Genomic DNA, 15,790 nt, shown 5'->3' with positions numbered 1-15,790 from the left:
GCTCACGTCGAGCTTCAGCGTGTCTGTCACTTGGCGCGGGTCGGAAATCAACTAACGATGACGTCATGCACAGGAATTCTTCTGCTAGATGGATTGGTTAAACCGAACTAATATGTTCATTAAGACGTTATTACTTTTCGTTGCACCATTTAAATGATATTTGTCTCTCTATTCTTATAAAAGTAAGAAAAACGGTTACTTATTAACTGCAATACGACTAACAAAGATGTTTATGCATTCTTATCCTACAGGAGCTAGATCGAGATAATGAAACCCGGTTTCGCGGCCAGCTTTCTGCGACACTACCCATCGCAGAGAGCTGAAACTTCGTGAGATTGTGACGCTATATGGGGGGTCATAAAGTGCGAATGGTTGAGCGCATGGCGTTACGTGGATCAAAAGATTAAAAAAAGAAACGCAAAATTTTTCTATGAGCACATGTCCTACTAAGCCTAATATTAATCAAGCCGAAATTAAAGATTGCAGGTGCATGTAGCAATTTTGTCAGCGAAACAAACTCGCCTACAATAAATAAAATAATATCGTACTTGGAACTGCGAAGATTTTTGCCGAAATAAATGCTACAGGCGCCCACAGTCCTAGATTTTGGTTTGATGAACATTAGGCTTCGGCGGACGCCGACTCGTGGGAATTTTTTTTTTAATTTTTTTATTTAGGTTACGTTACGTGCTAAATTTTAGCATCGTATCGTACACTGTGATAGCGTCGCATTTTCACAGAATTTCAACTTTAAGCGACGCGATTTATGCGGGCCAAGGAATCGGGCTCCATTTTCTCCAATACCTTAAAACCTTTCACACAATGTACACGGATATTCCAGAAATTAAACCAGCTTTGTTATACTAATTCGCGTTGGGTTGGACCACTGAGGAATCCATACCTATTTAGACAGTAGTTTTTGTTTTTATCGCTATCATCCTTTCTTCACCCGAAATAGTGAAAGTTTGAAGAGCGTGGCGTTTGATTTTTTTGCAGAAGAGAGCCCTGCGCATGCTCAGAATGCGTTCGATAACCCAGTAGAGAAAGATGGCGGCCCACCTTCTGCACGCCGCCATATTTGTCTACTGATCACTCTCATTCCAATCCTCTACAATTATTGGAATAATCGCAGAGGCAATATTGGAATGGTTCATGCGAACTCAAATTGTAGGTCGAAAGTAATCCCGAAGCGGTAACAACTGACCTCAGAAAAACCTGAGTGCCGTGCTGTCGGACGTCGGGATCCTGGCGGTTGACCGTAAAAGTTCCGGCAAAAACCACCAGCAAGCGCGAGGGTCGCCGTCGTCGCGGCGTCCCAACTCGTGGCTGCCGAAGTTTCCGTGGGCTGCCATGCTGAAGAGCGACCTTCAGCAGAACGGGCGCCTGCCTCATCCACCACCGCTGTTGTGACCACCTGGATCGCCACCGGAGACAGCATGACACTTTTAACGAAATTCGGGGAACCACTTTGTTGGACGCGGAAAGCACACCTGCCGGAGAACTTTATTTTCTTTCATCATTGGAACGGGGGACCTAGACGAAAAGCTACTGCAGCAGCTTGAAGGAGGTCCTGGCCTCCTTTACAGCAGGAGATTCCAACACAATTTCAGACAACGAACAAAATAGGTTAATTGAGAGAAAGGACGCCATTTTAATATACGGACCACAGATCGTACAAAAGGAAGAAAAAAGGGAACTCATTTTAAAAAGAATTAATTTAAAGTAGATAATTGGTCATTTACTATGTTGTTTTAGTATAATATATGTGGTGGTGAAACAAACCATTTTTTAGGACAGAGTTGATACGAGGAAGTGAAAAAGGCAAAGTTACGTAATTGCCCAAAACTTTTATTTTTCAATTGCGTAGACTTCTCGTACGCCACAAGTCGGGACATGTAAATATTTGAAAATGGTTTTATATTAAACAATGATAAAAAGTGTTCAGTATGATACTAGTATAAAACATCGGCAATAGCACGCACAACTTTTTTTTTTATAAACTATGTAGTTTAACTTGTATTGGTTTTTGTTAAATTTCACCAAACTAAATGACAATATTTAAAACTTTAACGTGCTAGTTGGTTCATTGTAATCTAGAAGTGCAAAAAAGCGCAAAAAAAAAAAAAAAAAAAAACACGGACGAAGAGACACATACAGCGCCAGTCCGTGTTGTTTGTGTCTCCTCTTCGTGCGTGTTTTTGCGTATTTTTGTCCACTAGCCAATAATGAAGTTGGGAACGTAGCAAAGCATTACAGAGTTCAAGCTTAACACAACGGGGTAGCAATTATTTAAATTTGTTCAGCAATCCCACTGTTTACGACCGTTTAGAGGAAAAGTAATCTGCACGCTTATTCCAAGACATACTATTTGTAAGCAAAATGCCGAAAGTCTTAATAGTGTGGACAAAATCAATTTCTTCGTTTTTCAAAATCGGGGGTTTGTGATCACAACTGGAACACGTTGACTTTAGTTTATTGCGAACTTAAGGTGATTATCTTTTGTCCATTTTTCCACACCATGAAGAACACAATTAGATTTAGTTACTAGAGTACTGATATCTTTATCAGATAAAAAGATGCTAATGTCAACAGCATATATAATATACTCAATTTAAGATCATGATTTACATTTACAATATCGTTAAAATAAAGAATAAAAAGTAGGGGGCCTAAATGCTGCCTTGGGCACACCATTTATTATTTTTTCGATATCTGACATAAAGATTAATATAGACACAAACTGAGTTTGATTCTGTAAGTAAAACTATAAATAATTTAATGTTTTCCCATGAATACCATAGTATTCTAATTTTTCTATCAGGACATCGTGATTTATTGTGTCGAAAGCTTCAGAGAAATCAAAAAATATACGGATTGTTTTGTGATTATGTAGCGCTCTTAATATTATTTCCTTTTTGTTTTAATAAAGCTAACTTTATCAAATAACTTTTACGGAAACCAAACTGGGAATTGCGAATTAGAAGGTATTTCTCAAGATCAGAGATAATTTATTTAAACTAGTTTTTCGATTGGCTTAGAGAATACTGGAAGTATAGAAATTGGTCTAAAGTTGATAATGTTTTTTTAAATCTCCACCTTTATGTAACACAAACTTTGGCAATCTGCATTTTGATAGAAACCTCACCGGACATCAGTGTAAGATTGAGCTTAAAATTAAGGTAATGCGGTGAGATATCTAAACCATAATTTGCGTGCTTTATCTGCATATTGTATGCATCAATACTTGTAGTATTGTTTAGGCTCATGAATGTATTTTAGACTTCGGAGGCATTAGTCGCAAAAGAAAGTTAAGATTAGGCAAGGGTGAGGGCATCCACTGAAGTGCATTATTTGCTCTAGTAGTAGGAACAGAGAATATTGGGAGATTTACAAGACAGTTATGAAAAGCATTCGCCATATCCGTCGCCGATATTATACAACCGTTTATGTTAATTTCAACTGGTGTCGAAACGTGTGGCTTTAATCCTTTGGCAAATCACGTTGGTGGGGGTCTAAAAGTCTCGCTTTCTTTACCGTACATATGTAATAAAAATTAAATATTATAATTTATAGGCCTATAAGGCTCTCCGTTCGATTTCACCCTCCGTAGAATGGGGCGTTAAAGTCGGCTCAAAGGTTTTGTGTTGTAAGGCTATAGGACTGCAATATGACGACTCTACATAGTGTAGTGCACAGCATTATAGTCTCGTTTTTCCTCAGGACACGGGAAATTATCCAGACTGTAAAGCATATTGCATGAATAATAACAATAATTGGGTTTATGAAAATCTCTTGGATGGAATGGAATGTGGAGAAGGAAAGGTAAGCCCTTGAAGAAATGTTCATTTCGTAAAACTAAAACATCATGACCTTAATGAGCGGAACAGTACATGACAGTCACTTTTATGTGCTGCCATGTATGGAAAGTTGTCACATAACATGAGCCAAATCGTTACTGCGAAAAATACGCACCGAATTGAAAAAAAAAGGTAGTGCCGTATTGGTTTTTTCCAAATGGCCAATTAGGTCAAATGAATAACGTTTGGCATAATTATCTTATTATTGAAGTTCGCGTAAGCATAACTTTTTAATTCGTGAATTTCAATTAGAAACTTGCTGAGCATAATCGAAAACCATTATATAAATTTATTAGAAAAATGTAGAAGGCGAGGTACAGCATTTTACTCCTAACCCCCCTTCCCCCCTCCCTCCTCCACCCCCCTAAAAAAGAGTTTCATTCGGACGCGTTTTTATGTTTCGCTTTCCTATAGGAACCCATCTTTGAGCCAGCGGTTTCGACCAACACCACCTAGATAAGCAGGTGGACTCCTTACCGCCATGACAGTCAGATCGATCGAGGCCTGAGATTGGGCACGGGTGCTGCGTCAGTGTTCGGCCGGGGCTCGTGTTGAATCAGCGTGTCGAAGGTCGGACTCGGGCCATCGAGCCGAATTAGCGCCCTCCAACTGTGATGACGTTTCATGAAGGCAGAGGAGGCGATGTGGAGACTTTGAACATTCTAGGTGGCGTGGTTTTGACCCTGTGGCCAAGGCGCGCAAACCACGTACGCCACGCGGTTCTTTCCTGCTACGAGGACGAGGAATTACGCCATCATGGCGACTCAACCTGGTCGACCTTGCTCGATAGCAAACCGAAACCTACTCGTTTTTACCTAAAAAAAAAAAGTTTCGCGCATTGTTTATACGTTGCGCCAAGTAGATCTGACAAGATTTGATTGTCGGAGGAAGAAGCGATGCTTTTGGTGTTTCAAACGAGTACGTCTTGATAAAATAACGTATATCTAATCTACAATGCACCTAAATATATTTTATTTCTCTACATGGAAGGGGAAATAAGCTATGCTCCGGAAGGAGCCGGACCTCTTTTACTGCGGTTCTTGGGGTGAAATCAAGTTTATAAAAACTCTTCCAAATTAAGAGTTTTATAGGAACGGAGAAAAATGCTCTACACGCCGTCTACAATTCTAAAATCCGCCGATTTATTGGGTTTCGACGATGTTCACCAAGTTTCTGATTGAAACCATGCCTATGCGGAGCGCAAGTTCGTCTGCTTCTTGAGAAGAGGTGGCGATGACGTCATAATGATGCCGAGCTCTTATTGGCTTTGGTTGGACGGATAGTGGGTACACCTCAATGCTAGATGCCTCGAGGTCTACCCACTATCTTTTTTCAGTCAGTCAATAAGAGCTTGGCGTTCTGACATCATCGCAGCTCCTGTCCAAGAAGCAGACAAGCTTGTGCTCCGCATAGTTACCTATGACTACGGCATTTACAAGGCCACACTACCAGGAAGCTCCTACCAATGTGCGGCCCGTTCGCTTTTCGGTGATAGAAATTGCGCAATCTAAGAACGTCCTTTTGGACCATAACCTGTAGGGGTATAGTTGTAAGCCGGGGTCACACTGCTTGTACATCATACAAAAGACAGTCTGCGTACAGATTCGAAGGCGAGTCACCGCGAGGTCCGCGTGCTTCGAACGCCGCATGGCAATTACTTGATGGAGAAAAGTAGGCAGGCGACATTCGAACCACGGATATTGGGGTGACTCGTGTTTGCAGACTGTCGTTTGTATAAAGTATGGGCACTGTGACCTCGGCTTTAAGTTAATTGTAGTCAACTCTCAAGTTAAGTAAAAGTGTGTGCTTTTCCAGATAAGTTTTTAATTCATACGATTTATATTTAGCCGAGGGTCCCAATATTTACGAAGAAAGCTGTTGAAGGACCCTTAGTAAAAAAGGTTTAGAGATCAAACGTTAGCACAGCGTTTAAGATCAATCAAAGGAATAACATTGTAATAAACGAGAACAAAGTTACACAAGGTAACGGAACGATTATGGTACATACAAGCTAAAAAAATTGCAAACGACGCAGGGCGGATCCAAGGCGGGACTACGGGGGCGATCGCCCCACCCCCCAAACAAAGTCGACTCCCCCATTCCTCTCCCCTTCTCGGAGAGCAATTCGGCATGAGTGGACCCCCCAGTGCACAAGAAAAAAGTGGAGAATAGTATCCTTAGAAATTTTTCCGCCCCCCCCCCCCGCAAAAAACATCAACAAAAAAAACAAAAAAAAACAAACAAACAAACAAACGGAGTTCTCGATCCGCCCCTGAAACGACCACGCGAACTGTGCCGCGTTGTGGAGAGGCATGTTGGAGGAGATTTGCCATTCGCCAGTGTGCTGTACAATGTTTGCAATGGGTTCTTTGCTTTTAGTGGAATTGATGTAGGAGACGTATGTAAGGCAGAGGTCGATAATTTAGGTCGCCCTCACTCACCCTCACCCTCACAGCCACACTCACCTAAGCCCCTCACTCACCCTCACCGTCGCAGCTGCTCTCACCCTCAACCCCTCATTCACCCTCACCCCCATAGCTACACTCACCCTCAGTCCCACACTCACCCTCATCCTCACAGTCACACCCACCCCTCTTCCCTTCACTCACCCTCACTGCACCTCACGGCCCTCACGCCTCTCACGCACTCATGGCCCTCACGCCACTCACTGCTCTCACGCACTCATGACTCTCACGCGACTTACCGTCCTCAGGGCCCTCACGCCGCTCACCGCCCTCACGCACTCATGGCCCTCATGCCACTCACCGCTCTCACGCCACTCACCGCCCTCACGCACTCATGGCCCTCACGCAACTCACCGCCCTCACGGCCCCCACGCACTCATGGCCCTCACGCCACTCACCGCTCTCACGCCCCTCACGCACTCATGACCTTCACGCCACTCACCGCCCTCACGCACTCATACCCCTCACGCCCCTTACGCACTCATGGCCCTCACACCCTTCACCGCTCTCACGCCCCTCACGCACTCATAACCCTCACGCCACTCACCGCTCTCACGCCCCTCACGCACTCATGACCTTCACGCCACTCACCGCCCTCACGCACTCATACCCCTCACGCCCCTCACGCACTCATGGCCCTCACACCCTTCACCGCTCTCACGCCCCTCACGCACTCATAACCCTCACGCCACTCACCGCCCTCACACACTCATACCCCTCACGCACTCATGGCCCTCACACCCCTCACGGTCCTCACGGACTCATGGCCCTCATGCCACTCACGCCCGTTTCAAACGGGGCGATTTCGCCCAGAAACTTGACGTGTTGACACGTAGCAACCAACTGCTGCTATTTGCCATCCTCATCATGAAATTTTATTTTTCTTGCGCTATTTAGACAAACAATTGCGTGCTATAAACGTGTTTTATGCATTTAAATATCGTTGAGGATACTAATGCATCTTTCTGAAACAGTTTATGTCCAAAAAACGATCAATTTCTAACCAGAACCAAGTCTCTTACTGTCATCATCACCGGCGCGAGTTATCACGTGAAAATATGCCGTCCCTGATTGGATGCAGCCGCTTCAAACGTCTTCGAATTGCTCGGAGTTGCTGGCTTGTTTCGAGCCGGACCCGATCTCAGTAATTCGTGTCGATCTAGGGAAAGCTAGGGAACAACCTGCCAGCAACACCAAAATTGCTAAGAAAGTTGCTCACCGCTTTCACGCCCCTCCCGCACTCATGGCCCTCACACACCTCAAGCACTCACCGCCCTCACGGTCCTCACGCACTCATACCCCTCACGGCCCTCATGCCACTCACACACTCACCGCCCTCACGCCCCCATGGCCCTCACACCCCTCACGCACTCACGGTCCTCATGCACTCATAGACCTCACGCCACTCACGCACTCACCGCCCTCACGCCCCTCCAGCACTCATGGCCCTCACAACCGTCACGCTCCTCACGCACCTCACGCACTCACCGCCCCCACGGCCCTCACGGACTCACGGTCCTCACGGCCCTCACGGCCGTCACTCACCCTCACACTCATTAATTTTCCTGGTTTGGAAACTCACTCACCTCACCTCACATGTGAAGATGAGGGTGAGTGATTGTAAGTGAGGGCCCTCATGAGTGAGGTTTGCCGAGGTATGGTGTAAGGAGATGCGTGCTTTGGGGAAAAGTTTGTGCGAGATGTTTATGTACTGAAAAAAAACATGCTTTTCTTTTTTCGTTTCTTTACTGAAACAAATCAATAGTACGAGAGCGTCCATGATCGCGCTTGCGGTGGATGGAGCGAAAGTACATACGCGATCTGTTCTGTAGAGGCGCGGAGAGCACACGGGAACAGAACCTGGGCGGCGGCAGTGGGGAGGCGAGGGAGCGTGTCCGCCCAGCGCGACCACGCGAGTATTTCGCAACGACGGCAGCCGGATAGGGGGAGGGGTGGAGGATGAAGGAAGAGCGTCGCCAGAGGGTACGTGGATGCAACAGGAACGATGGGGAGGCGGAGGGCGCTCTCACCGCAGTTGACGTGTAGGTGTGAGGGGCGACGGGGTAGAGGGTGAGCGGTAGTTTTGTTGTAGAGGGGGTCTGCTTTCGTACATTAGCATTTTTGCCGGAAAGAGGCACTAACAACTACCACTGTATAACAAAAAAAATATAATAGATAAAAACCAAGTGTAAAGCAAAGCAAACATACAATTCCAATTAGAATCAAAAGCAAGAAACCTATCAATGTAACTTCTTATAGTTCTCTAATTGAGAAACTGAAGGGGGAAAGCTGCTTGTAGGTACAATTGCAGAGGCTTGACAGACACCTTTCGTTTAATTTTCACGTATAGAAACATCAACTAAATTGTGAGAAATAATCCTTGAGTAACTAAACCTATGTGTCAGAAATAATGACGAGGAAGGTTCTGGATAGAACGCCTTATTTAAGCCACGAAAGCGTATCGAAGTTTGCCTCCTTCCACGCCTGAAAATGACAAATTCAGAGATGACCATGATTCCCGAGAATCCCGACTTACAGCCCTGCTACCTGGTGCGGTACAATAGACCCTTTTCAAAAGTCCATCAGGCAACATTGACGGTCGCAATTCGAAGAGGTGATCGGTTGTGTTAAAGGGCAACTCCGGCCAAAACTCAAAATGAAATAAATTACTGGTATCGCTGTAGTGACACAAAGTACGACCCCAGCCAAAATATGACGTCCGTGGGACGCCACATTCTCAACTAATACCGATAATAAAACTGCGACCCGCCGCGAGCCGCTGCTCCTTAGCGGGCTGCCAGCGGGTTGCCGATCGCTAAAGGAGCATTAAACCGTGACGCGAGTATCGTTCTCTTTGTTTCCTCCGGTCCGGGCGTTGCGCGGAGTGCGCTTCTTTGAGCCGCTACCACCGCTACTTCGGCTTGAGATTGGGTTCGGTATAGCCTTTTGTTTATTTGCTTGTGATGGCTCCAAGACTCGTTTTAGCGAGAAACTCGGTGCGCCCAAGACTGTCCAGCTGTTCCTCGAAAGATGCCGAGTGCAACTTGTAGCGCTGTGGGATACTCAAATAACCCGCTGCGCAACACGGAGGTGCTTTTTCACAAATTTCCAACGGACCGGAAATCGGAGAAGGTGTGGGTGAACGCTGTTCGACGTGTGGACTTTGGACTTCGGCTTTTACGTGCCCGAGGAAAAAGGAACGAAAAAACAGACCTGTACAGCACGGCACACGTGTGTTCGGGCGCCGCGGCCTGCGCCGGACAGCCTCAAAGTTTCGTGTCTCAAACTGACCCGCAGAGCGAAAGCGAGAGGGCCTCCAGTACTGTACGTCACTGGCAGCGCAGCCTAGAGGAACGCCGCCCCATCCACGGAGCCCCGATGACAATTTAGGCCTAGCGACGAGTACGGAAGACCTCACACACGGCGGCAGCCGCCGAGTACGGCAACGAACGAGTTCACTCGTTTTCCAGTCGCTATAGCTTTTGGGTATACAAGCGACGAGTACGGCATAGCGCACGCACGGTGGCGGCCGCCGAATATGGCACCGTACGAGTTCACGGGTTTTCCAGTCGCTAGCTTTTGGGTATACGCACTAACTCTTGCTACATATGCTGGACAACTACCACGTATAAAGAATTAAAAGAAAATCAGCTTACCTCCTATCTTTAGACGTCTAGCGCAACAGAGGTAGGTGCCGCTCGGCCTGCGTACTCGTTGAACGAGAACGATCCTGACGTCACGTTCACATAGCGGCTGATTTTCAGTGTTACCGGGGCCTCGAGCGGCTAGTTTCAATTTTGTTGGCCGCGCCCCAAACAAAACTTTGAGGCGTCGATATCTTTAAAACTACGCACAATAGCGAGAAAAAAAAATTACACCCTGCAATTCAGGGACGCTGACTGCACTAAAAAGAGTCATAATCCCAAAATCGAAAGTATGGACCAATGTTGCCCTTTAAAACAAAATTTACACAAATTCAAAAAAAGAAAACAGAAGAGACGAAGAAATATTAGGCTAGGTGGCGCAACCTGCCGCCCCTTAGAAATGTTACGGACGGAGGGACGGACGGACGGACGGACGCACGCGCTGGGAGACAGAACAAAGCCTTTTGAAAGCGCGAGGCGCAAGCGGATCGCGATTCAAAGCGTTTCAGGCTGCAAGAGAACGACACCCTTCGACAACGCCAGGCGGAAGCAATACGTCGCAAGCGGCATGCTTTCGCATTCGCAGCTCGTATCTGCTTATGTATCCTCGGACTTTTTGGTGCGGTTTCGCTCGGTCCATCGGTCTTTAGGTGCCGTTTTTTGCTGCTACGGATAACGCCGGCTTCGCTTCATGGGACAGTTAATGCTTTCGCGTTAATAAAAGTGACGTCAGCGGAAGAAAAGGGTTCACTCTTATGACTGTAGTCTTTGTTCCCAACTGATTACAAGCAGTTTCATGGTGACAAGTAAATGCTTTGGAATTCGCTCCAGCACCAACGCAGCAGCACGAAACAAAGGCTCGGCATGGTCCATGTTTAGATGGCTCGCTCGAGCTTCAAGCCTGCCTTTCCCTGACGTCACGGCACTGAAATGCGGGGGTATATTTGAAGGTTAGTGTTGCCATCATTTTCACTTGCCGATTTCAAGATAACTACTTTGAGTTTCGCGATACTAAATAGAATATCAGAAAAAGGGTAGAGGCCGGTAATTCAAAAATATGGTTAGTTTGGGTAGCTCAAAAAATTAAAGGGACCATGCAACGATATTCGTTTGGAATGTTTTAATGCGAAAGCATTAACTGTCCCATGGAGCGAAGTCGGCGTTCTCTGTAGCAGCGAAAAACGGCACCTAAATTCCCTTTGGCTGCGACGAGTCATGTGGCTCCATACCAACGGCATCATCGCTGCTAAAGGTGTATCCACACGACGGACCGGGCCGCGGACCGATTGATCACGTGATGCGCGGCCCGCGGGCCGCCCGGCTGCAATGAGCATCCACACGGCGGACCAAAAGAGCAGACGACAGAGCGAACGGGCCGGTCTAAGCCTCGACCTCACAGCTCCGCCAAACGCATGCAGCGAGCTGCTTTGAGACTATTTGTAAGGAGCCAAGATGGAGGTTGTACGAAAGAGACATTTGGCCGCGGTGGCCCTGGCGTTGAATATTGAGGACGAGGAGGACTTAAGTGAAGCGAAAAAGGCATGAGGACATCTTTAGATGATTATTTGAGTAGTCGTCGCGACTAGTGTCCCACAGAGCGGGGAATTGCTCCACGAGAACGATGAAGTAAAAAGTTGCATCGTCGCACAACAAAAGGTTCGTCTTCTTCGTCTTCAACAGTTGGCGCCAAAAGAAAACGACTTTTGCTTTGGATTCCAATCCAAACAACAAAAGTCAGCTTGTTGCCAGACTTAGCGCTTCAATTATACTAAAAACGCCGCGGTCCGCCGCCAAGGTCCGGGCGAGAAAGTCGCTTGGCATTTCTCAGAAGCGCGGGCCGCGGACCGCAGGCGGACCTCGAAAACCGGTGACGTAAGATCACGTGATGCGCGGCCCGCGGACCAAAACGGCAATTTGGTCCGTCGTGTGGATACACCTTAAGGAACCAGCCGAACTGCTGGCGGCGCAGTGGGAGGTTATGCGCTGGCCTGACGTTAGGCCTAACGTTAGGCCTCCCGTTACGCTTTGAGGAGTAACGTCGTCAACCGGTACCCGCAGCTAGAGCGACGATGATGAGGAGGAGAGGACACCTGATTTTCGCACGCGCCACGACAAGCTTCTTACTCCCTCCGCTCGCTTACCCAGCGGCGCAACATTTACCAGTGAGCCAGGGCGGCCTGCGCTGCGCACCGCTGCACACCCTGCCTGCGCGCGGCCGCTGCGGCCGCTTCTGCTCTTCTCGGCGCCGAGGGACATGGCGGCGCCAGAATCATCGTCGGCGGCCGCAACATCGGCAGTAGCAAAACGTGGCCGTCCACGCAAGTAAATCGCAGACGAACTAAGGGGGCGGAAGAACGACATTAACGCTTTCGTATTCACAACTGATAAGGAGTGCTGAAGTGTCCTCGTAATTTTTAGAGCGCAGCTCTTAGGCGCCCGTTTCCGGCTTGAGCGACGTCGGCGTGACGTGACCCCCGTGAGGTCACGTGACTCAGGTGACGTCACGTGACCCACGTGAGATTACGAGGGTCACGTGACGTCACGAGGGTCATGTGACCTCATGGTTACGCCGACGGCGCGGGCGACGCCACTCGGGGGGAGAAGTAGCAGGCAGAATGAGGAGGTGAGGAGGAGAGAGGAGGTGTATACCCTGCCCTCAGAACCTTTCCTCCTTCTCCTCAAGAGCTGCACTCTAGATCGGCGTTACAGGAAGTTGTAAACGGCTTTCAACTTCCTGTAACGCCGATTCCGGGTGTACGCAATAAGATGAGCGAAAATGTAACAGTAATCAAGCAAAACACAATTGAATATATCTCGATAACATACGCTGACTGTCTACAAGTATACACAGACGGGTCAGTAAATCGAACCAGAAGAAGCGGTACTTCCGCTTTCTATATGCCTAGTTTACAACTTGAATGGAGTGGACGACTCGATAAGATGGTTTCGTCAACAATAGCTGAAATGTATGCGATTGTAGAAGCTCTCAGTATGATAAGTAAGCTCACACCACAAAATGTGGTTTTACTAACAGACTCTCGTGCTGCTCTCCAACAGCTACAAAGACCCCAAGAAACGTCGAAAGCAGCCACGGCAGCTAAATTAACTACAAAAACGCTGGAAGCGAATGGTTTCAAAATTTACTATCAGTGGGTACCGGCCGGCACACATCGGGCTACGAGGCAACGAAAAAGCGGATCAACTTGCTTCCGCAGCTCATAATTTACCCGCTAGCATTAAGACCACAGAAGATACTAGAAGTTTCTAAAAAACTATATACGATCATATATGCTCGTTATCCATAGGCCACTCCTCTCCGGTTCAGCCGTGCTTAACCCGAAATTTCCGCCGCGCAGACGCCACTCTGCTTTTCCGTTTACGTACAGGGAGTGCACGTACAGGCCAACTGCTGCACCGCTGGAAAAAGCGAGATACCGATACCTGCAGCAAATGTGGAGTGACCGAAGACCTCAATCACATGCTGGACGATTGTCCAAAGTTTGAAGAGGAAAGAAAAACATTCTCGGCTGAGCTGAGAAAGCACAAATTTGTGATACAGGACACAGCACAACTTATATTTCCTTCTGGTACTCGTGCTACGAGGAAATTACTTCAGAGATTATTTTTGGATTTCCTCCGAGCCACTGGCCTACACACTCAACTGTAAAAGGCTCATATACTACAAACGTGACAAAGACAACAGTGGAAATTTCTGACCACTAACTTTAATACCTCCTCTAATCTTCTCATATCTATCCTCTTCCTTTTTATCTTCTCATTAATTTAATTTTATATTTTTTCTTTCGCGCGTGGGACAATGTCGGCCTAGTGGCAAGACTAACTCCAGCCGGATTTCCGATTGTTTTAATAAAACGATTCATCTCTCTCTCTAAACGGCTTTCATTTTTTAAAAACCTATGAATGTTACTAGATGGAAAGTAACACCGCCCCCTCCCCCCCCCCCGCCGCACACCCCAACCCGTTCAGTCCGCCTCCACAAAGCCCCTTGATAAAGGTGTTTTTTTACAAGTACCGCCAATCATTCTTTTGGAAACACGCAAGACACGTGCAACAAGCGGGTGCTCCGTCGCCATTCGCTTCCAAGGGTCGCTCATTTCAGTGCTGGGCCGCCATTTGCTTTCAAGGGCCGCTCGAGACACGAGCCTCGTGCACCGGCGCATTTGACGCGTCTTGCAGGACAAAGACAAACACATCAAGCGGCCTTCACCCTCCTGTCGTTTGTAGCGCCATCTAATTTTTCGCCTCGAAGCGGTGTGTTTTGTAGAGTACGGTGATACGCCACCTAGACGTTGTGCTGGCTGTATACTTCAAAACATACGTATTGCATTGGGGCCTCCGAAACCGCGCGTTGTATCTCGGGGGCCATGACTCCACATAATACATGCAGTTACCATAGCGGCCGTCTACACAACGGTGGCGCGTCGAACGACGGGAGGCTATGCGGGAGGCGTATCATGGGTGGGGGGGGGTTGGGTACTGCTCGTGAAGTAAGTGTCTATGGACAGTTCCATGACTGAGCTAATCTAGTAACGTCCACCGAGACTGCAGCCAATGCCACAATCATGAGAGCACGAACGCGAATAGCTTGGCTTCAGTCTCAGCTTAATTAAGGGCGAACAGATCATAGATGGCGCGCACTTTCAAAACCTATGTGGAGAGCAAGTCGTCTGCTTCTTTTGCAGGAGTTGCGGTGACGTCAGAAAGACGCCAAGCTCTGATTGGCTCCGATTGACGGATAGTGGGTAGATCTCGAAGCTAGCTGCCTTGAAGTCTACCCACTATTCTTTATTCAGAGCCAATCAGAGGTCGGCGCTCTGACGTAACCCCAACCCCCGCAAAAGAAGCAGACGAACTTGCTCTTAACATAGTCCATTGACGAGGGATAGGCAAAGATCGAGTTCCTCAATCCAAAACTATAAACCGGCATGTGCCATTATGTCTGTTTGTCCCAAGTATATTGCTGTTCAATCACTCACGAATCATCAGAAATCTTCAGAAATTAAAGAAAATGCTGCCTGAATAAATGTGTCAAGAATACGGAGCAACCCGTGTGTGAACTTATTTTGACCTTGCCCTGAACTATGCACACCGAAAAAAAAAAAAAAAAACTGTCATATATTAAGTTGTACTGTTGTTTTTCTTTTGTTGCTCCGGGTCATTATATTATGCATCCCATGATTCCCTTCTTGAGTTATTGCCCTTTTACATTCTTCTACAGATATGTCTCCGTGGCCAGTGTGTAAACACGCCACCGAAATACCTTTCAAAAGCCAAGACGAAAAAGGGCGGAAAAACCAAAGGCCAAAAGAAGTCTGAAAGTCTATAAAACCTGTCCATTCTATTATCTTTGTCTATAATATAACAAGTTACGTTTGATATGAGAGACTAATTATAAACGACTCGCCAAAACAACAGCGCATGCGCGCGCAAATTGCACAGGAACTCGCGAGAACGGTTTGACCGAATCGTCGTGGTTTGCGGCATATGAAGAATAAATTTGTTGCCACATCAAGAAAAAAAAAGTAAGTTTTGCGCATTATTTATGCGGTGTACCGTTCTTACAAGATTTGGCCGACGAAGGAAGAAACAATGCTTTCGATGTTTAAAAGGTGTACGTCTTAATAAAAAAAACTAGATTAAAAAAGAAACCGTAAGGTAATCTGAAGTTGACCTATATATATCTTAATTCGCCACATATAGAACTAAATCAGTAAGTTCCATGAAAAACCGGACTTTATCTACTACAGTTCTTGAGGAAACGAGGAAGGAGAGCCTTGCAACGAGGGAGCACATGGTTAAAGTA

At 46.9% G+C, this 15,790-nt stretch overlaps 1 protein-coding gene across 1 annotated transcript in view; it reads left to right on the top strand.

The window, feature by feature from the left end:
• LOC115317529 (venom metalloproteinase antarease-like TtrivMP_A) overlaps nucleotides 1–15,313 on the top strand; it is an 80,346-nt gene extending 65,033 nt beyond the window's left edge. The window contains exons 13-14 of the mRNA XM_040217196.1: nucleotides 3,721–3,822; nucleotides 15,206–15,313. Of these exons, the coding sequence (XP_040073130.1) occupies nucleotides 3,721–3,822; nucleotides 15,206–15,313 (210 nt within the window). The remainder of the gene's footprint in view (nucleotides 1–3,720; nucleotides 3,823–15,205) is intronic.
• The last annotated feature ends 477 nt before the right edge of the window (nucleotides 15,314–15,790 follow it).

This window comes from Ixodes scapularis, unplaced genomic scaffold (genome assembly GCF_016920785.2).
Source record: "Ixodes scapularis isolate PalLabHiFi unplaced genomic scaffold, ASM1692078v2 PGA_scaffold0__279_contigs__length_252992795, whole genome shotgun sequence".
In the NCBI taxonomy this organism is placed as follows: domain Eukaryota; kingdom Metazoa; phylum Arthropoda; class Arachnida; order Ixodida; family Ixodidae; genus Ixodes; species Ixodes scapularis.
The sequence above is the reverse complement of the archived record's forward strand: the minus strand, read 5'-3'. Positions and strand labels throughout refer to the sequence as shown.